Here is a 23,594-nt window from a genome sequence, read left to right as displayed (position 1 = left end):
TGAAGAGAAATAGTTTTTTATGATGAATAGTTAGATGAGTCTTTTCAGCTATTAGAGATGCTGCTATAAAAGCTACACATGCAATTTCTCACATGGATCAATATAGGTTACTTGTTTGAACAATTAGAATTCTAACTCAAAATTAGATTTTAAAAATGTTTAAAGCACAGTTATAATTTGGCATCAAAAAAGGGTCACCAAAATAAAATTAACAATCTGAGGAGTGTGTGCTAATATTTAGAATTAAGACTTTAAGTGTTATAAAAATGACGAGACAGAAATTAGCACCATGTATATAATAAACATATTTCAAATGAGCAAGTTAATGAGTTATGCTACTGAGAAATGTTACTTTTGATTACTTGATTACTATTCTCTTCAGTCAACATGGCAACATGGAATAGTACCCAAAAAATGAATTCTGCAGTAAATGAAGTCAAAGTTTGTCATGTTGATCTTATTGTGAATATGAAAATGAAAAATATTCAGTTATCCATTCCATGTCAGTTTTTTATCTTCTGAAACCATGTTTAGTAAAACTCGTGTTCTAATAGATTTGTATACTATACCAAAATATGATTGTAAGAACTTTGCTTTTCAGTATTTCCCTAACAGTCAGAGAAATATTCTAACAAAATGCCACCCAAACAGGTGGTGAAAAACCATAGTTTTATTTTTGACCTCAGGTCTAAGAAATCAGCAACTCTACATGTAAAAAGAGCTGGTCATTAAGAGTTCACAAGAACTAATACCACTATAAATTTGTAAAATTAGCTTTACATCTTCAGGTAGGCAGCATACTACAGAGCATCTTTGTTCATTTATAGAATATAAAAATGAAACTAAACAGTAAGTTCAAATAAACCGTTAAGGAATTTCTCTAGAACTAAATACAATATAATAAAGCGCATGCTTCAAGACTGCACATTAAACTGGATAGACCAATGCAAGTTTCAAAAACATAAAAAGTTTGATTATCTAATAGGAGGTATGTGTGTGTTACAAATAATCAGATTTTTAAATGAAGAATTGAGGGCCACTGAAAAAATGGTTTATGCAGTCTAGTCACCCACACAAATTTATTATGAGAGTATAAAGCAAAACTATTTGATCTAACACACCAAAATGGTTAAAAAGGAATGTACTATTAAATATGAATTTTATTCTACAAGAAAAAAAAATCAGCTGGATATGCCAAATGCAGAGATATACAACTCTTTGTTCACGAAGTTAAGAAAAAAGCAGTTACCCAAATGTCATTGATAAAAGTTTAATGTAGACTTGCTTATAAAAATGGGGTGGGGGCGAGGGTATCGAAATTACACCATACAATTGAGCTTCCTGGCTCTACAGACTATTAACTACAGGATGGCTGTGTCAAAATCCAAAATTTAACTTCAGAGATGTCTGCATGAAAGGAAAAGGAAAGCGAAAAACTTTTGCAGGAATCTAGATGCTTGACCTAGTTCTTAAAGCTAATTATAAAATCCTCTTTCATACTGGTCCAGATTTCAAGAATTTCTTCTTCTAGCAGAACTGTCAAAATAAAAGAAATATTTATGAGTTATATGCATATAATATCACCAGTGAGAGAAAGCAAATGAAGATCCTACATTTTGTTCACTTTCTTAACAAGCATGGTAGCAGAACTTTCATTCACCCATTTCCACCCCCGAAGTGTCAACACTGATCAGCAGAAAGTACATGAAAACCCTAATTGCTAGGGTGTTATATGTGAAAAAAACCCTACAGATTGTGCTGATGTTCAAATGGTGCGTGTGTCACTTCCACCCATCTAACTTGAAAAGTTAAGCTAGTAAAAAATACAGGTGTGTGTGTGTGTGTGAAAGCATAAAACATGGGGTGTGTACATTCCTTCCCAATCCATTTGAAATCCCACCAAAGCTGTGCAACTCACTTCTGAGTGAATAGACTTGAGATGCAGCTTCAAACTTACTTGAGAGTAAGTCCTACTGAAACCAATGGGACTTCTCAGTAAACATGTATAAGATCAGACTCTCATTTCTAGCTTTCTGATGTTCTCTCTACCTGGGTGCCTCTTTACCTCTCAAGCAGAGGTAGGTGGCCCCGTTTATATTATTATTATTATTATTATTATTATTATTATTATTATTATTATTATTAAAGCAATTCAATGTTGCCCAGGGCACGGGATGATTTCTGGGTTAATATAGGCCCCCTTCTACAGTCCTACCCCACCTGGTGGCCATTTTATTACAGATTTCAGCATCCCTTTTCCAATAGAGGCCAGTGAGGCCACTGAGACAATATGACTGGGTAATGGATTGGCATCTCAAGCCTCTCTCTTTTTACGTCTAGGCTGCAACACTGTTAACTCATAAATAAAGACACATACCCAGAATGAGACAAACACAGATCTTTCAAAAACCAGGTAATATAACAGAAATTGTTACATAAACAAAACAAACAAGACTTTTTTTTACCTTCCATCTGTTTCCACATTCATTACACACAACAAATGTTGTCATAGGTTCATCAGCACTTCGAGTTTGAACCTAAAAGGGGAGAAAAGAACTTTAAGCATAAACTGACTAATATCATGCTACACAATTTGTTTATGCATTACTGCTTCTGCATATTTAATTGGAAACAAGACTCACTGCGTTCAATACAGTTTACTTTCTGTATGTGCGTTAAGACCACAGTCCAATTCTCATTTTTAACCCAATATTTTCCTGTGAGTAAAGACTAAGAGGGTTGAATAGAGGGACAATCTCCCTCTTCAACATCTTTTCCCATCTTTTTTCTCACCCACTCCATTTGTCATTCTCTTCTTCTACTCAGTGCCCTAATATATAATTTCCCACCCTCTATTCCTCTTTTGATAGCTGGAAGCAGATGGCACTGTCTTCTTGCAGAAGCTCCTTTTGAGTGACACATCTTATTTGCCCCAATGTGGGTGGAGAAGGAGTAAGGAGCTAAAGGGCTACTGAAAGAACAAGAAGCAAAAACAGCATGCTATAGTGTATACCCCAGCCTTGGGTAGAGATGGGAAGGCCTGGGGAAAAAAACTGGGAAAATGGGGGGGGGGGGGCAACAGTTTTTTCTGTTTTTTTCCCAAAGCTGTTTTTTTCGGGGGGGGGGGATGAAAAAAATAGTTTGATATAGTTTGAATATTCCACACACTTTTTTTTCAATTTTTCCTGAAAAAAAAGGCTTTCGGGAAAACCCTCCCCCCCCCCCCTTTCTGTTTTTCTTCCAGGCCTTCCAGCCCTCACACTTTGGAGCTCCCTGCCAACTGACACCAGACGGGTGTTCTCACTATACTCTTTCTGGCAACTGCTCATAACATTTTTGTTAGGGCCAGCCCATCTGAACACATAGAAGCTGCATGTGGTTTACTTCCTTTTAACCACTGCTGACTTTCATCATTTTTTGAATACTCTTAAATACCGTATTTTTTGCTCTATAAGACTCACTTTTTCCCTCCTAAAAAGTAAGGGGAAATGTGTGTGCGTCTTATGGAGCGAATGCAGGCTGTGCAGCTATCACAGAAGCCAGAACAGCAAGAGGGATTGCTGCTTTCACTGCGCAGCGATCCCTCTTGCTGTTCTGGCTTCTGAGATTCAGAATATTTTTCTTCTTGTTTTCCTCCTCTGCTCACCACTCCCTTTAAAGAGCCACGCTCACACTCCATGCACTCTTTAAAGGTCCCGCTTGCTGTCCTGGCTTCTGGGATTCAGATTTTTTTTTCTTGTTTTCCTCCTCCAAAAACTAGGTGCGTCTTGTGGTCTGGTGCGTCTTATAGAGCGAAAAATACGGTACCTGCTTTTAACTGTGTTTTATCAATCATTTTAATGTTCTGTTGTATATTTCTGTAAACTGTTTAGAAGCTCTCTTACCATCAAACAGTTTATAATATATAATAACAAATTCAATTAAAAACACTCCTTTTCCTTTCAAACAGTTTGAGCCTTAGTGCAACATACTATTCAGTAACTGGATGCTGGTTACTTCTGGGCCCGGCATGCAAAAAAATTGCCTTACGCTTTGCCCCAGCTGTCCTCAAGTAGAGATGGGAAGGCCTGGGGAAAAACCCTGAAAAATTGGGGGGGGGGGGGGGAGGTTTTTTTTCCTTTTCTTCCCCAAGCCATTTTTTAGAAGTCCATGAGAAAAATGAAAAAAAAGGAAGAGGAAGAAAAAATGGAAAATGATAGCAGTAGTTCAGAAAATGAAACAGAATAAACCGCATGTATATGTTGTATTTTCTGTTTCTTTTCTTTTTTTTTTAAGCACTACTCAAAGGCTAGACCTTCTATGGAGCTTACGTAAATACTGAGGTGGATTTTAACTTTATTTGCTGTTGGTACTAAGGGGGAAATGTGATTATTTTTCATGTTGGTGGTTTCTTGCTTTTTTTTGTTGCTTTTGAGGAAAAGGGGGGTGGTTACCTGTTTTATTGCAAGCATAATACTTTTATATACACTGCATTTCACACAGTTTGTAAAATTACTCCATACTAAACTTTCCCCCCATTTCCCCAAAATTTCTATTTTTCCTGGGGGGGAAACGGGGGAGGGGAACGTTTTTCCCCCTCATGGCTTCAAAATTTCCAGAAATTTTACATCTCTAGCCTTGGGGGCTGTGTCAGTCCAACTAGCTTTGATTGCACATCATCAGCATGTATCTGAGGTATTGCTGTGGTGGTAGTAAGACAAGGCAGGTTTTTACAGAATATATAAACCCCCCTCCTAAAATTTAATATCAGAAATACTAAACCTCTCTAAAAGAATCACTTTCTCCACCTTTGGTCCTCACCATGCACTCAGCTCTCACCTCTGGCTTCTAAAAGCTGCCAGAATGCAACAGTAGCCACATCCCGGGAATGGCTTTGACTGGCCGGCTAAACCAGGTGAGGGTAGCCAATGGGTCTCAAGCTCTTGGTGAGTTAGGGATTTCCCCTGCATCCATAACAGGCTCTGGCAGATTGAGCAGAGGAGACCAATAGTGGGTCCAATGGTCAAGAAGATGATTTCTGTATGTGCTATCATCCTGGAAAGGTAGCCCATCTAGGAGAAGGAAATTTCTGATCCTAAACCTCTACTGCCTCATGCAATATCTTCAGGAGAAGAAAGGGCTAAGGAGTAAACCCTACACAAATCAAGAGTGGAGTCTCTAAGATGGTTGGATGACACCTAGTATGCCTCCTTCTGGTAACTCTTGCAGCCAAGCTGGTGCCAAATGAATTGCTCTGCCTTCCTTTGGACCAAATCAGTGAGGCCGCAAGAGGTGTCTTCTTGTCTGGACAGCCCAGGACCTCCATATGCACTGCCCAAGCTTGTGCCCCTGAGAGGTCACTTTGGTGCTGTTAATACCGTGGTTTGACTTCACCCCCAGAGATGCGCTCAACAAAAAATTGATGCCAAAAATTATGGAAGTCTGGCCAATGGTGAGAACTGAAAGGAAGTGTAGTCTAACAACATCTGCACAATATGTCCTATCCTTGTTTTAGAGGGACCAACAATTTTCAAGCAGCCTTTGAGAGCAAAGGAGGTGGATAGGTAAGGGGAAGATGAAAAGGCCTAATGCATAGCAAGCAACTAAGGCACAGTGAGCATCTCTACCTAAAATAATACCCTCTTGCTTACCTTGACTGATTTCTACTTCCCTCAGCTACTTGATGTATTCAGCTACCCACCCACAAACTAGCCCCAAGGATTCTACTATTCATATTCCATCTTAATGTGAACAGCACTTCATACTCCAAGGCCCAGGCAGCTCCACATATCCATAATATCTCGACCATTTATACTTAAAAAATTAAGTAAACCAGTTCCAGTAAAATTGAAGCACCAGACAACAGACACTCCGAGTCACACATTTCTACAAAAAAAATAATAATCCTGACAGCAGATTACGAGGAGCCTTAGCTGCTTCTATTATTTAACTATTTCAATAAGATCTAAAAAAATTAATAAATTATAAGGATAACAAAAGTACCACTTGTAAACACATATACATTTATGGCTACAACCAAAATATCTAGATTTACTGCTGTTATTCCAAAACAATTGGATGCTCTCAAGTCCATTCAAACCTTGACCATCATACACTCATGTTGTTATTTACCCAAGTATACACACAGCCTCCACTGTCTAACCACAATCGGCACTGCTTTCACTGCTCAGATATGGAATCTTTCATAAGCAAGTCCTGTTGATGGTGAATGTGGTGAGTTTTAAGGCTAAATGTTGGAGAATATCACTTGCCATACCTGGGTGTAAGTACAATTCTTCTTTTTACATTTGCCACATGTGAAGAGATCGGTCGGAGTTCCTCCTGTTTTAGCCATTTGATGCTCTCTTATGGCTTCTTTGGTAAGATTTTTTCTCATCTCTTTCAGTTCATCACTTGCCATCTCCTGTGGTAAGGGTACACAGAGAGATGATGAAATAGGCTTTAAAATATTTTTATTGTACTTACAACTTTCAAATACAAATTAAAGGTTATTTATTGTGTAGTGCGTGGTATCCAACAGTGTCTGTCTGCTGATGGAAGGAATCTACCATAAGAAAGGAGGGAGGTAATTTTTGGCTCCCTGTGCCCCATCTGGAGTGCTCAGCTCCATGAGAATTATGCTAGATGTTGCACAAGATCACAAGATTCCATTTTGCCTCCCATGTTTTGGGGGCACCAATATGCAGTTGCTAGGACTGATAGTGTATAATTTTGAAATGGTGCCATTGTTATGCAGATGGAATCCAACCTCATTCTTCATCTTTAAAAAATCCATAAAGAGACATGGTACATCTGAGCAAGTGCTTAGCTGCTGTTAGAGGGTGGATTAGGGGGGACAGATTTAAGGTGAATCCAGACTGCACACAGGTAGTTGCTAGTGGATCTTACTACTTCAAGGAGAATTTAACCCATTTGGAGAGAACTAAAAACATACTTTTACATTAATGCTTTCCGGAAGATAAGCCACACATAAAAGACAATGTTCCTTTGCCTACTCAATCCCAATATGTATAGCTAAGGCTTTGTATTCAAAGAGCACTGTTTGCTGCTAACATTTTTAGTACATCAAAGTATTTTGTTTCCAAAATATCCAGCTCTTTGTTGAATGGAATTACACTCAAATCTTAACCATGAAAATCAAAGAATGAGCTACTTACCTCTGCTGTCATTTTAGCAAACCTGTCAGGAGGTATGTTCCCACATAAAACATTTTTCCTTAGATTAGGATTCTTAGTGTCCTTAAGATTTGCTATCCTGCTGCGTACCCTATTTTTGTATTTCATGTCTGTATTTTTTAGTTCTTGAAATATAGGTGCTTATGAGTTAAGGACAACACTTAGGAATAGCACAATACTGCACTCCATTCTTTTATGAACATTTCACCAAAGGTAGCCCTACATCTACATCTGTTCTTTTCTTTGAACTGACAAGAGCTTCTTAAAAATACAATACTGGCCTGCTGAGACTGAAGATGAATGTTAGAATACATAGCGAATATAATCTTAGTCCAGGAATGTAATCTTAGCAAAGCAAAGTTTACCACAAATCTGCAGATACTATGCAAAGGTTTGAAGGATGCTTCTGTACAGCAGCTTCACTGAAATGAATGAAATTTGCAGAAGGCGAGTGCTTGGCAAAGTGCACCCTTTACGAAGTCACGACTATGGAATGCCCTGCCTGGCACCTAATTAATGTTATTTAGTACCAGGCAAGATCCTTTCTGATCTCTCATACCTTTTAAGGTTTTTAACATCAATTATTTTAAATTTCTTGATTTAACTCTGCATTCCTTTAGTTTTTTATGTGTCGCTATTCTCTTGTTTGCTGCTTGATAATCGGCTTTAGCAGCATTTTATAATTGCTTAATGTTTGTATATTTGTTTTTGCGCATCTTATAATGCTTTTAATGTATCTTTTTTTCCTTTTGCCAGTGCCTAGAGAACACATGCCATTTGGCATTTATTAAGTATAATATATAAAATTTCATTTTAATATGTTCATTTTTTTATGCTGTGTTATCTTTAGGCTTTATATAATGCTTTGTAAAATTAAAAAGGAGAGGTCATTGTTCCAGCAGGCTTTTACTCAATAGTATAAAAACTGACATAGGAGTTGGCTAACATAGTTAACTATATTGCATTCAAGGTGGTTCATAAAAAGAATTGTAAGTCTCAATTAACAATAAAGACAATCACAAACAATTAGAGGCACCTGTGGAGCACAAAAGTCACAAAATATTTTAAAAGGAAGCTAAGAGTTAGCATCAGCCTAGTGAACCAAAATAGATGGTAAAAAACTGATTGGACAGATAAGGATATCTTCTTCAATCTGAGAACCCAGTTCTTCCTCATCAGCACCAATAGCAATATAATCATCTGAAAGAGAAAGTGAGTTGCATGACTATTAATATGTATTAAAACATTTATTCAACACATTTCTCTATCACCCTTTATCAAAATTTCTTCTAGAACACTTATTGTGATTCTTTTGCCCCATCTTTGTGCCTATTGTCTAACACAGTAAGTGCAACAAGAGATGCTTTGTGATGCTACATTCTCATCAGCCATTTTGTGAACTCTTATTTGAGTTAATGAACAACTCTCAGGTTGTTAATTGGACCTGGTGACTTCTTAATTTTTAATTTAGCAACCTCTACACCTGTCTAGGTCCTCAGATGCTCTCCCTCCAAAAAGCAGTTCATACATGCTCATCTGTCCAATATCCTTAAGTGAAAACAAAATTTATTCAGATTCTCTTTAATCTTCCCCACTAGAAAACATTTCACTCCTTTGTTGTCAAGTGTTTGAGCAACCTTCCTTGATAGGATCCTGCTGATAATATATTTTCTTGTGCAATGCTTCCATTAGAAATAGTCCTTCTGTAGCTGAATACAACTTCAGCTTGTGAAAAGAAGCTTTGGATCAACTATGAGATCAGTCTGAAGAAGTGGATGAGTGGAGCGGGACTTTCCCACCCCTCCTTGCCCTGCCAACCCCAACAGCCTATCCCCAAAAAGCCTCCAGCTCTGAGAAGATGCCTCTGCCTGCTCTTCTGTGATTTCTCCCTTTTCATCTCAGTCTCCTCCATCATAGCCCAACCGATTCATAAAAATTCCCAGGTGGTTTCAGGGGGTTCTGGAGTCTGGCAGGGAGAGGCAAGAAAGTTACTCTTTCCCCATCTCCTTCCTGTGGGCGGATCTCTGGACCCAACTCATACAACTTCATTCCTAGCACAGGGTGAAACCACAGCAATCGAAGAAAGCTCCCTGAGAGGAATACAGTATTATATGAAGGCTTGTCACAAAGAGCATTATCTGCTTCCAATGGACATATATGCTAGGGGTTACCGTAGTTATATTCATCTATCAAAAAACTACCTCACCACTCGCATTGCAAGATAGTCTTACAACTACAACTGCAAATAACATTAGAGAGGAAATGTCAAGCAGGATGACCTGTAAAAGTGGTAGTACAATCCTTACCTCCTGTTTTGAGAGCCGCCGCTAACATTTCTCGGCATTTCATCCGTACAGAATCTGATGTGCTTGGAGCTCGAGGAAAGGAGGTAATAAATGATTCTGAGGAAGCATTAGCTTCTTCTTTCTTACTGCTTGAGTTGCTGCTGCAACTGCTAAACAAAGGGAAAAAAATTTTTTTTAATATAGTTTCATTGTATTTCTGCAATGTAACTGGTCATTGGCCAGTTTCTCTTTCTCTCTTTATTTAAGTATTTTTATTGATTAAAGCTGTTTTCATTATATGCCAAAAATATAAAGAGAAAAAAGAGGAAAGGGGGGAAATATTAAATATTAAAATGTAAATAGTAATAACAAAGGAAATAATAAAAACCATCACTGTACAGAGTTGCGTCTAAAATATGAAACAGAGGTCGGGGCATAGCTAAGTACAGATACCAATAAAATAAAATAAAAATAAAAATGCAGTATTACATAAAGCAATTATTAAGGCAGTTTCATTACCAATCACCCTTTAGCACTAATTATATGCAAGCCAAAATATTAGAAATGGCTTACATATTTTTATACTCTAATCTGAATAGAAATAAGAGGCAGCATTTGACACAGTTCCACAGAAAATCTTATTTTTTAAGGCCTCAATCAACCTTGTTAAAAGTTAAGTAATGGCTGTGTTTTGACTTATCATGAATGAGCAGTATGCTAGTATACTCACTTTCGCTCCTCTCCTCCCTGGCACAAGCAACTAACACAAGCCTTGGCTTAGCATCAGTTTAAATCATTGCTCATTCTCTCCAAAGCACAACTTGAAGACAAATGTCAATTTGGGCGTCCCAATCACTAGTATTGGTTCAGATGCCATGGGAGACCACGGCTTATGGTTTGTTGATCCTGCTCATGCTAGAAGAGGAGTGCAGCAGGAGTGCTTCAGCAGCAACTGGTTATTTACCATGTCACCTGTGTTAAGTCACAAATAAAAATGAAAGACAGTACTACCTAACATCTGAGATGTCCTAGTTTGACCTACTGAAAAGAAAATGACACCAAACAGGCACACAAGTTATAGCTGACATAACTGCAAAGAACATTGCTAGACTCCACTGCACTCACACAAGTAGCAGAAAAGCGACTAGATGTATTCATTTTGGAATTTATGCTGTTTTAAATTATAGAACAAGATAAAATCTACATTATTAGCTGTGTTCCAATACAAACTCCCACAATTCTCATAGTTGCTGTGTCAAATATAAAGATATTATATTGTGTAATTCTAATGCAACAAGTAAAATAAGGTATAAACAGGGTAGGGTCTGTGGCAGCCCTTACCTACCTGGTGCTCTCTAAATGTTATAGGCTACATCACCCATCAGTGCCAACCAGCATGGCCACACTAGCTAGGGCCGATGCAATCTGGAGGACATCAGTTTGGTGAAGAATGGCCTATAGTCAGTTCATAACCTTTGCTATATGGCACAGAATTTTTGCTTTCCCTAGTATTAAATGCATCTGCAAAATACATGGGAAAACAAATCCCCCTCTCACAATGAATTTCTGTTATTTGAGACTCCCAGAAAGCATTGTTAAACCTCAGGATGGCCCCCTTTCTGGAGCAAACAGGCAGAGTCAACATCTTCAATTGCTTTTCCATGGGAAGGCTTGCTCTACTCCCTCAGACCAGAGAAAACACTACCCCTCTACTCCTTACTAGAATATAAACTATACTCTTGAGTGACAATAAAACTACAATAAAAAAGGTAAAGAACAAAAGGGGGGCATTGGAAACCTCCAAAGAGGCACTCTCCACCACTCTCATATGTATAGTGAGGCAGAACACCTGAAAAGTTCCATGTACTGGTCCTAAAAGAAAGAGAAGGGTAGAATGCCCTTTGGGAGTCCCAGAAAAGAGCAAGTCCCGGTAAGAAAATTTCTGTTTTCTCTTCTGATTCCTGGAGGGCATTCCTCAACCCTGGGGTGTAAAAATGTGATAGTATTTCAGGATGATCTTTCTTGTAGACCAGCACCTTACTGTACTATGACTTTTTGCACAACCCCGCCTATCAAAGACTGTCTGCAAATACATATCTTATAATGCTTTCTAAATGTATTATAGTTGTTGTCTTACAGACATTTTTAATGAGAAAATTACCCTGGAATGTTGCTAATGCAGACACCCTCACCAAGAGTGCACTGTGAAAGTGGAAAGTTCCAAGGATGAACTTCTGAATTGTGACATGGCCTCTCTAATGCATGTGTCTAAACCTGCCCTGGAGCTGGGTCTATTTCCCCTGTCTTTTGTAAGGGAATTTGACATTAGATTAGGCATAAGAAGCTCTGTCTGAGACAGATGGATCAGCCTATTTGATTGCATAGGAGACCTTCACTCAGTTCATAAATCTGGGGAGAAGATCCCTTCCCAGTGAGATCAGGAAAGGAGTGGTGAGGTACTCACCCACTCTATTTCACATTGCCTGTCTGTCTGGTGCCAAAAACATGCTGTGCAGGATGGGCTCTTCCAGGCCTTCCCATTTCATCTCACTTGGCACTGCTTGGTTGTGAGGCATAGTGCTGATAGGCTCATCTTCCAGGCATTTGAGTGTCTGACTGAGTGGTCATGCTTTGTCCCCTACCTGCCTGATATGAAAGTGGAGGGAGTCAGGACAAACATGAACACCTGCTGTGGCACCATGGTGCCCTTTCCTGTAGCTGCAGTATTCTCGGCAGCTGTGGCAGAGCTGTGGCTCATTGGTGACACTACTTCCTGCAGTAAAAGTTCCTCTGGAAACCACCAGCCTAGGAATGTGCTCCTTGTGACCATATGGTTTCCAGAGCTCCCTGTCTAGTACGTGCCAGTCAAAGATGGGAAGGTGGAAAGGGGATGCAAGAACTTGAGAAACCAAAAATGTATGAAGGTTGGGTTTTTAGGAGCTCTAACGTAACCCAACCACTCTGCTCACTAGGAGGCAAGGCAGTCCATTTCCTTGAATAAGCACAGAAGATGCTGACCCTGACCAACTGCTTCTTTTCTACCACCAACACCAAAGATGGAAGACATACCTTTCTTCTCTTGCTTCAGGGCTGTTTTGTGATGAAGAAGCTGCTTCTTTTTTCTTTTCTTCAGAATCCTTATCATTTGCTGGTCCATCTGAAATATATATTTATAAATATATATATACACAGACAATATGTATCATTTATAGAGCAAAGTGTAAGCACTTAATATATATTATCTCAGTAATTCATTCAACTACCCTACAAGCTAAGTCACCTAAAGCACAGAAAGCGAGGTTCCAAAATAAAGAAATAGTAGGTAGTTTAATAAAGTTTCTATATCAGTAAAGTACTTTCTTGTAAGAGCAAGTATGCACTTTATTGGATGGCTCACAAATGTCAAAACCTCAAATCACTGTGAAGGTTTGCCAGTGCTAATCTATGGGTGCTGCTATTCCTGCAGTAATGGGGTGGAGGGCACAGAGAGGATCAATGACATTCATATAATATAGTGACCTAACCCAAGACAGAACAAGAATATGAAGAGAATGAAGACTCTGAGACAAGGCTGTAGTATACAAGCCTATTTCATCAACTCAGAGGAAAAGTGTAATCTTAACCATGTATTTTATATGATCTAGATGAACAATTATAGATTTACAGTGTAAATGAAGCATGAAAATATCTTCTATATCTAGACTATTTTTAAGATGCTGAATGGTCGTATTTTATATACTCATAATTTGTGCTCTACAATTTTAGTGAGAAACTTATATTTTGATTGATATAGCCAATGTGTTTTATATATATATATTGCAAATAATATAAGAAATTTGCCTGTTCTTAATTGTTTTCACATTCCTCAATTTATGTATTTATTTTTGGAAGAACTGCTTTTTACAAACTATCCACTATTGGTTTCTACAAAACAGTCTTATGTGCAACTATACATTAATATATCTATGCAGGTTTTGGTGTCCTCGGGTGTCTTCCCGTGTAAAAGTTGGGGTGTCTAGGCGACGTTTCGACGAGGTCTCACTCGTCATCTTCAGGCTGGTGCTTTCGGCTTCTTGTTACTGGAAATCTACGAAAGCTAATATATCTATATATATATATATATCTAGAAATAGATATAGATATATAATAGTGTCATTTTCCTATTGTGCAATCTTTCCAAATTGTCCAATGAAAACCTCACTGATACTGTAGAGCATTCTCAATAACATCCAGCCTACACATTCCACCCACAACCATGTCCCCCACCCAGAACAACCAATTTGTTGCCAGGTTGTTTGTATTGCTTGCCCCATTGCAGTGGAAATATCTGTCCTCCACTAAAAGGACAAAAGGAAGTTCAAAATGAAGGGAGGGTTCATGTATCAGAGTTAGTTGGTTTTGCAAGAATCGACAGAACAGACAGAAATCTTTTATTCTGTATATTAATCTGGAAGTTGTAGAAGGGGAGAAAAACATAGTTATACCTAATAACTTCTTCCACGACTTAATGAGAGATTTTGCTAAGGATGTAACTTCTTCATCTGTGCTTTGCTTGCGTATTGCATTCACTGACATTCCAATTCTTGTAGACTGAAACCAAGCACAAGTATCAACATTTAAAAGCAGGTATTTATATAATGATATTTAGAACCACTACAAGGATTTCAAATACAATTGAGAGGATACAAAACTGCATGAAGTCATCAGATATGGGGCAAAAACAGCAAATGATTTCCAAAGTAATTTATTTTTTAAGCCAAAGCCAAACATTCTATTTTTTCTATTTAAGAATTCTCCACATATACAAGAACTGGCATTAAAGTACTGTTTGCAGTGTTGAGATCCAAGGGAGGTTAGCTAATATTCTTGCCTCTAGGGCTTTCACCCTCTCTCTCTTTAATTAAGATCCTCTTCAACAACCACCTGGTTAATTAACAAGCATGCCTTTAAGAGCAGCAGAATTGCATGTTTTGCACTCCTTGCTGCTAGCCTTCGAGGGAAATTATTTTAAGAGAATCTGGTTTACTGCAAGGAGAAAGCCTTGATGGAAGCTGAGTTTTATCTGAAATTGTTTTTTAAATTGTTTTCTAATTGTCAGAAACTGCTGGTTTTAGATTGTACATACATCCCTGTTGAATATGGAGATAGTTTTAAGTATTATGGAGGCAGGTTGATCATAAGTACTTGACAATATGGTTCTAGAACAGCATCTGTTGTAAAGCAATACATTAGGCAAGTAATATTGTTGTAAAGCAATACATTAGGCAAGCTTTAAGCACACCTAGCACAAACATATCCTGTCAGATACCTTCTAAGCTAAAACTGTTAAGTGTGATTTCTAAACTTAGCAAAGGCTTATAGATCTAGATGATTTATAGATTTTTATAACTACTTGAGCCAAAGTCTTCACACTAAGAGCTATGAACTCATAAGCAAATTTTTTTCCTTCAAAGAAAATGCACACACCGAATATGGATAAAGTCCCTCTTCAGTGCAAAATTACAAACAATATCTTTCTTTTCAAGGACCTCAAACTATGGGATAAATAGTTTAACAATCCACTTTTAAGTCTTATCAATGAATACTTTTTATACTACTATACTTTTACATAACAACTGAATATATATATTTTTAATCCAACATGACTTCAGTAACATAACTTCCAGGTTTAATGTGAGCATGGCTAGATGACTGAGTGATACAAGTTACAAATAAACTTTCATTATAATTTTCAAAAATTATTTTTTCTCCACTTATAACTGCTTGCCTTAACTGATCTGAAAACCATAGGATTGGAAAAAGAAAAAAAACCTAAGGACCACCAAGATTTATCTTGTGGTTTTGTTTTTTAATCACATTTTATTAATCAGCTTCACTTATACAGTACTCCAGTCAAGCAGTGTTAAAAGAGTACTACTGCCATCTACAGTTCAGAGAGAGGGAGGGAGGGATGGAGAACAAAAATTGAACAAACTAGGCATAATGTGCATTTGTTACCAAAAAAATTATTTTTGTTTAATCATATTTTCAGACTGCAACTCTTATTAAATTGGTTCCATTTTAATCCTATTCCAACTCTAAAAGGAGGCTCAAGCATAAACAAAGTTCAGCACCAAATAAAGTAAAAATTAAGTCTAGTAATGGTGAGCTTGCATATATGTAGTATAGTACAGGTCTCCTTATACATGTTTTTAAAAGCCTCTTGTCTGCTTGCCTCTGGCAAGGAAGAATTGCCTCCAATGCAGCAGGAAAGGTTTTTGCAAGTTTGTCCCAGGCTGGTGCCAGCTAAATAAAGAAAATTCACGTCCTGAATTTCTATCGTAAGATGTGATAATATGCTTGCCATACATTTTTATCAGGGCAATTTGGAATGCATGTATATTGATATTCAGCTTTCTACTTAAAGAGTAACATTTCTGATACCCAGGGATAATCAGTCATAGAGATTCAAGTACCTTTTATATGCAATAAATATGCAGCAGCAAAGTAATTCCACTAACGTACACATACATTCCCTTCTATAGGAAGACATTCCCTTCCATGGGAACAACAATCTAAAGTGACTACAGAACAGGGGTGGAAAACCTCTGACCTTCAGGCCAAACTTGGCCCAGACCAAGCCTCCCCATTTGTTCTGTGAGGCCGTTTTGGGGAGACATGCCCATGCAGCCTCCATCATACATGATGTCAGATGCAGGGAAAGTAAGGGCAGGGCTTCAAAGGAAAATTTGTTTCCATATGTTTATGGTAGAAAATGTATATAAGAGGTACTGCAGCATTGGAAAGACATACCTGTAATAACTCCAGAGTCATGGGCATATTCTTAAGTTCTTTGAGTAAGTCAAGAGCCCCAGCCTGTAAAATACATTGTAAAAAGATTCAGTATGCATATTCTCATATACTTAAAATAACATTTACTATGAAACACAGCAGTTTTATTCAACGCTAGTTCCACAATATGAAAACATGATAAACCTAAACACTGATAGATCAGCCTAGATATTTATTTCACAAGCATCTAGGAGCAACTGATAAGTTTTTCCAAACGTTAATCTGACTAGTCAATCTTGAGTTGGAGGCACACTTTTTTGTGAGGCAAGCAGTTGTTGGGATGCGTGTTAAATAACTACACCTTCCCACCAAATCCTGCACAGATGTCATTGCTGTACATCTAGGTTGTAGTTAATTACGAAACCCACTTAAGCAAAACTTTAACTTGGCATTCCCAAGGCAAATACAATTTAGCTTGTGAGCAATTGTTCCATTAAATTTTCACCAGTTTTAATGATATAGTTGTTGTTTATTCCAAATTTTATTAAGTGCTAAAACTTTAATTTACTTTCAAAATGAGTAGGAGGTGAGAAAATATATTTTACTAAAGCAGTCATATGAATATTAGATTCTACCTATATTTAATATAGTTAGTAATTTTAAATTAATATTTTGAAATTAACTGCAGGCCAATCCCTCAAGAGTACTGAAATGAGATTTTAAGAACACAGCACAGTAAGATCAGGATTTTTCATTATATGGTACAATTTGCACCTAAACCAGATGGGCTCAACAAATGGAAGTTCCACTTTTACGTCAATTAATTTGGGCTCTCAAGCCAAAGGCAACAGTTATCTGTATTACCACAGATTAAAATCAGTTATGATTAGTAAAGCACAGTTATGCATGCAATTCACTTTACTGTACTATACTAACGTCTCTGCTACTAGCTTACTTCTCTTTAGAAACCTTATAAAGAGATTCAATATTCACCTTCTAAAGGCCACTAAAAGTAAGTAAAAGGTATGTAATAAAGAAGTGCCAGGCTCCTGACAAAACAGAGACATCCTAGCAACAGAGGTCTCGAATGAAAGTATAATAGAGCCATGGGGAACCACCAACAGAGACTCCCCCATCAGTGAGCAAGCAGGGATACAAGGGATCAGGTAGTCCTTAGGATATCCCGGACCCAAGTTGTTAAAGGCCTGGGTGGGTAACATATGGGCAGCCAGTGAAAGCTTTTAAGCACTCTTGTTATGTGCTGAGAGTAGTCTGTCCCCATCAACAGTCTAGATACAGCATTCTGCACCAGCTAGAGCTTCCAAACCATGGACAAGCATAGTGCTACCGCACAGAGCACATTGCAATGATCAAGTATTGATGTTATGAACATCCTTGTCAGGTTGTTCCTGTACAAGAACAGTCACAGTTGGCGCAGCCGCCATAGCCAGTAAAAGGGGTTCCTAGTCACTAAGGCTACACAACTCACAAAAGACAAAGACGGACCAAAACCTATATTATTTCAGGGGAGAGTAATCTCATCCAAAACTGGAAAATAGTCAGTATCTCAGACATAGAAACCATCCACTCACAGTACTTTTGCCTTCCAATGATTTAAGCTCAGTTCAATGGGGCTTACTCCCAGGTAAATAGGTACAAATCCATCTAAAACTCAAATTTTTTAAGGTTCTTTAAAAAGGTACCCCCCCTTTCTCAGCATATCAGAATTTGTGCAACTAAACATAATCATATATTTGAAGTTTTAATCCATCTGTTTACAACTGTGAAAACAAATTTGTCACAAAAATAAATACTATCATTTCTAGTAAAATAACTTATTTAATCTAACAAATAAATGACACCCTTAAAATGCAATCAAAGAAAGTAACCCTCCAAATAAGATTCTCTGAATCTTAAGTCCTACACCAAATAAAACAAATTAGAGCTATAGCTTATTGCCTATGATGTCTGTAATAATTTACATACAAAACCTAGCACAATACAACTAAATTAGCTCCAGAATGGGCAGAGTGTTTTATCTTCCATTGTAATTGTGGAATCTACCCGTATTAGATGATGTAAGAGGCAGAAATCACTCCACCTGTTTCAGTCAAAAACCTGGAAGAGTTGTTTACTGACTTATAGCCATACAAGCCTGATGGTAGCTTTGTCCTCTCCTGCATTCAACATGTGTTTATGATACTATGGAAATGCCTTTCACTAAGGGATGTCAAAAACTGTAAAATAATGTAAATAAAAATGTGTAATGTGTAATGTAAATAAAGCCTGTGTTGAATAAAGAGCAGGAGTTTTCACTGTTCAACCTGACCTACTATCTTCTGAAATACCACTTGAAAGATTGTGTAAGGGAATGTTGCTTGCAGTAACATGACAAACAAACTAAAAAGTGTGCATGAAACTATTCTCTTTTACCTTGCTGCTTCAATAAAGATAAATGCAAAGCCATAAATTTATTTGCAATAATAATATTTTTTTATATTATTATTTATAACCCACCCATCTGTAAACTTAGTGCAAGAAGCAGTACTGCGATTAAGGAAATATATACCCTGTCTTTCACTTTGGGGGATCATTATGTGAAAAATGAAAACAATTCCAAAGCAATGTTACAAATACTCAATAGATCCATCACAAATTCATCACTGCCGTCCAGCAGCAAAAATCCTTTTTCTCCAAATGCCTTGGTAAGTTCCTAGAAAGGGCATGTCAACAGGGAATATGGCAATTCCAAAAGACAGGTCACACCAATGAGAAGCCCTATGCTTTCTACCAGGTAAGCTTTCTACCAGGTAAGCTTTCTACCAGGTAAGCTTTCTACCAGGTAAGCTTCCTACCAGGTAAGCTTTCTACCAGGTAAGCTTTTGTGGTGGTGGTAGTGTATATAAGGACTCAATACATGAGCTAAGCACACTTGGGGACGGGGCTCATATTTGTCTATGAAATACCTTCCTAGACTTATTTGAGACCAAGCTCTGTTGAACTCAGAAGTTAGTAAATATTCAGAGAACTAGACAGTAAGACGGTCTTAAGTTAAAAGAAAATTCAAAGGCAGAATAGATTTTTTCCTCTAAAATCAACAGAATCTAAAATTTCAACCAGAAACCAGAAGGATTTACATCTGAGAAAACTTTTTTTAAAATTGTAGCTTTATGCCACAGTCCCAAACGTACTAATAATCAAATTCCAATGAATAGTGTGGGCCTTACTCCTATGCTAAATTAAGATGGGGATGCAATAACCAAAACATTTTACACAAGTAGCACTCCACTGTAGCCAATCAACATGGAAAATATGCTCACTTTTAAATAACACCGCTTGAAATAAAATACTTAAGTCAGTCATGACTAATTTAAGTCCCATTCATTTCAGTGGTTCTGTTCTAAATCTGACCTAAAGGTAAAGGGACCCCTGACCATTAGGTCTAGTGGCGGACGACTCTGGGGTTGCAGCGATCATCTCGTTTTGCTGGCTGAGGGAGCCGCCGTACAGTATAAGAACTGCATTATTTGCTAGACAAATATTTATAAGAAGGTTTTAGGAACAACAATATAATTTGTATAAAAAATAAATTTGTCATAAAACTATCATAGGCGAAAATAGTTCAAAATTATTTTTAGAATCAGTCTTTATAGATTAGGTTCCATATTCAAGGATTTAAGAAGTATGGTGCTACAGCTAGATATAAATTTGTACAAATGATTTGTAACTTCAATCCTATACATGTCTACTCAAATGCATGTCTCACAGAGCTAAATGCGGCTTACTCCCAAATACGTGAGTATAGGATTGCAGCTGAATGCACATGGAAAGTTGTTTAACACATACTGGCTCCATACCTTATAAGAGGAAAAGCTACTGCTTACCTTTTTTCTCTAATCTTACTCAACTGCTCTCGATTTTTGAAAATCCATATGTGCAAAATTACCTCTGCCAACTTGCACCTATTCATTACACAATAAGGTAATTTGTTACACTGGTTATACTACAGAACAAGCATTGATAGTCAGAAATATAACTTGCAAGTTTAGTTTAACACAAGTATACAGTTTATGCTGATATGTTTTTTTAAAGGAATAGTATTTTAATACACACTGGGCCTGAACCAGTTGAATCTGTAGGTGTGAGATGTGTGGGTCAGCAGCAAGAAACTCCCATTGTGAGGCTTGGAAGAATACAAGAGGCCAGGGTATCCAACCCCAAATCCATAGGAATCGTAACACATGACTGTTCCTACAACATCACTGTGCACTCACTTACCAAGTTAAAATAACTTTCTTTCGGTGAATGTGGCATACATAATCAGTAACAAAGCCTTTAACACAGCCCTGTATCAAGCATTAAGTAGCGTTCCGAAGGCATAATTCACCGAGCAGAGAAAAATATATGAAGTTGACATCTAAAATATACCATCTGAATCAAAAGTATTATCAAAGATAGTCAAATAAATCAATGTTTCTTAATAGTTTTACACTGAATCCATATTTAGAATAAAGCTATAGAAGAATTTCTGGAATGGTTACAGATAAAATTAATTTTACTTAGTAGCACAGAGGCACATTTAGATGTAAGACTTACCAAGTTATTCCTTCTGAAGACTAGCAAGGTTTAGGTTTTACAGTAAAACTCATTTTATATACTTACATTTTTAATCGAACACATTTTTAGCCCCACTCACTACTATAGGAAACATGACACTGGCCAGACCAGGGTTACCATTTGCAGAAAAAATATACAACTCTCTCAAAGAATCTTCACCAAGCCTAGTGAGGCTTATCATCTCTGCATATGACCAGCCAAAAAAATATTAAAATACATGTGCACTCAAGAATACTGTGATATTCCATGGAGCTGCTATAATTTTAATATTTGTTTGAGGAAGGCATAGATCACTTTCAGTGATGATGAAATGTCTCCCCCCTGAATTCACATGACATTATTACTATGAAATTAGCTGGAAACTTTTACCTGTTTCACTTACCGTAACTTTTATGGACAACTGGCCCAGTTCTCTATTTTTAAGAGTGAGAATCATGTTGATGGAGATTTCATTTTAAAATGACAAATGTAAGGTCAAGTTTATTGAACACACTTTGAGTGACACGTCTTCATCAACTGACTTGTATGCAGAAATGTTTAAAAGCAAAAATAAAGCCTAGTTTAATATTCAGGTGGCATCCTGTCATTTATTTATGGTTTTATCTCACTGCCTATTTAAACAAAGGTCTGATGCTTCCCCACCACCCCCACAACCACACACAAGGGCAGTGAGGTATAAACACGTGGTATGATACCTAGCAAACATTTCCAAAAAAGATGCTGAAACTTACAAGACACGTAAGCCAGTTAAAACCAGTGCAGACTAGCAATTATTGTCCCATTGGAAAATGGAATCAAAGGTGGCGACAGATACCCAGAAAACATATACCTATTGGGGAGGTGGCATGTTAACATCTTTGCTCCCCCAGCACCTCCTCCTGCATCAAGGCCAGGACTGTGAGAGGCAGTTGCAGCTGGCCAGTGGATCATATTCTGTGTCTATGATCTAGTTGAGATTTCTGCATTGCAGGGGGTTGGACTAGATGACCCTTCCAACTCTACGATTCCATGAGTAACTCCTGGGCCTTGTGGGAATAACCTCTGGTTGCTTCAACAGTCAGTTCCCCAACAGCATTTGATGGGACACCAGAGAGCAAGCAGGAGAAACAGGTACACCTTTGCCCTGCTGTAGTAACTATTGTAGCCTTGTCTGCTTTGTTGTGCTTCGAATATATTGCAAGCTGCCTGGAGAATTCAGGCGAGTAAGCAGAGTATAAATACTCGTATGATAAATTTACTGTGTATGAATGAATGATTGAATCAACAAACAAACAAACAAACAAACAAACAAACGAGACTCATAACGTCCTTTCTTGTCAGATCTGTGAAAAGAGAAAGAGTTCACCCTTCTGACAACCAGCGCCACATTTTTAAGCGAGTATACCATGGCTACCAGCCTTGATAAGAATACGGGGCGGTCCAGTGCCACAATACACCACAGGCAAGGGCTTCACTTGGTGGGTCCCTGGACTGCCGGTTCTTTGGAGGGCAAGGATTCGGTTGCTCCCCAAGGAAACGTCGCCCGTGAAAGTGCCTTGTTTTGACGTGCAGTGTCGTCACCAGTCGAGAGAGCCCCCCCCGAGGAACGGCTCCATCTGCCACACTGGCACGAGGGCGAAGCGAGGTGCTTCCTTCCTCTCCCCACCCACATTCCGAAAGGTGACAGTTGAGGCCTCACAAAAGAGGATCCGCGCGCGAAATAAGCCGCCCCTCAGTTCTCCCCCTCAGGAAAAGAAAAAGGCGGGCGCCCAGCTGAGCGCGAGGCGCAGCTGATTGGTCGAGCGGACGTTCAAGCCGAGCGCGCGAGGGGCTCGATGGAACACCCCCCCCCCCCCGCCGCTCGCTCTCGTTCTCTCACACACATACACACACCGGCACTCGGTCCCTCCCGGCTCATCGCCTCACCGCGTTCTTTTTCTGCACCATCTTGTCCATCTTCTTGGCGATGCGAATGATCTCATCCTCGGCGCTCATGGCGACTGCCCGCGGCGCCTACGCTCCACGATGCGGGTGATGAGGAGCGAAGTTCAGCAGCCGCCGCGAATGCCTAACGCTGCCTCGGCTGCTGCTGCTCCGCAGTGACTCCGGCGTCAGCAAAGATGGAGCCGCCAACCCACAGCCCGGGCCGCTCACAGCACATAAACCGGCCTGACCCAGAAGCGACAGCTCGGCAGCCGCGGCGCCAGGCTGCGCTCATCAAGCCGAGGCAAAGAGAGCCAGGCGGTGCTCGCGAAAGCCGAAAACATCGATGGAGGGGAGGGGAAGGTGGAGCTTCGCCGAAGCTCAAAAGCTGCGCCCGCCCAGCGGAAATGGAGGGACGCTGTGGGGCTGCTGCTGCTGCCGCGCTTGGAAAAAAATGTCGCTTCTCCATCAGAGAGTTGGGATCAGGAGAGACTGAGGAGGAACCGCAGGAGAAGCAGATTTAAAGCACACACCACCCCAAGAATCTCGGGAGCTGCAGTTTGCTAATGGCGCTGGGAAATGTAGCTCCGGAAGAGGAAACTACAGTTCCCATTGCTTTTATTTTTGGGGTGTGTGGGGGAGGAATGCCTTTCAGATGTAAAACTGTATGGTGTGTACGCATCCCTTGCCTTATGAGTTGCCCTAATGGTGCTTGATCGGGGGGGGGGGTCTTACCCAAGTATAAGGCCCAGAGGCCTGTAAGCGAAGAGCCGGTGTGGGATGCGGGAAGATTTTTTGCCCCCCCCCCCGCCATATACTGGATATCGTACCTTTATGTCTAGCT

The 23,594-nt window shown here is 38.9% G+C and overlaps 1 protein-coding gene across 2 annotated transcripts; it reads right to left on the bottom strand.

Moving 5' to 3' along the window:
• Positions 1–1,256: 1,256 nt before the first annotated feature.
• TCEA1 (transcription elongation factor A1) lies at positions 1,257–23,472 on the bottom strand. 2 transcript variants are annotated; one of them, XM_083451349.1, is made up of 10 exons: positions 22,754–23,472; positions 16,253–16,315; positions 13,945–14,050; positions 12,530–12,617; positions 9,482–9,630; positions 8,319–8,375; positions 7,158–7,312; positions 6,257–6,403; positions 2,466–2,537; positions 1,257–1,536 (listed from the first exon to the last, which is right to left on the bottom strand). In XM_083451349.1, exons 1-10 carry the CDS (start codon positions 22,820–22,822, stop codon positions 1,528–1,530), a joined length of 915 nt encoding a protein of 304 aa, XP_083307475.1. In that variant the 5' UTR covers positions 22,823–23,472; the 3' UTR covers positions 1,257–1,527. The 2 variants fall into 2 exon arrangements, with proteins under 2 accessions (XP_083307475.1, XP_083307476.1); XM_083451350.1 differs by having other exon boundaries at positions 9,482–9,627.
• Positions 23,473–23,594: the final 122 nt, after the last annotated feature.

The sequence above is a fragment of the Podarcis tiliguerta genome, assembly GCF_965153285.1.
Source record: "Podarcis tiliguerta genome assembly, chromosome: 7".
Classification (NCBI taxonomy): domain Eukaryota; kingdom Metazoa; phylum Chordata; class Lepidosauria; order Squamata; family Lacertidae; genus Podarcis; species Podarcis tiliguerta.
Note: the sequence above shows the minus strand (reverse complement) of the source record. Positions and strands in the feature narration are given on the sequence as shown.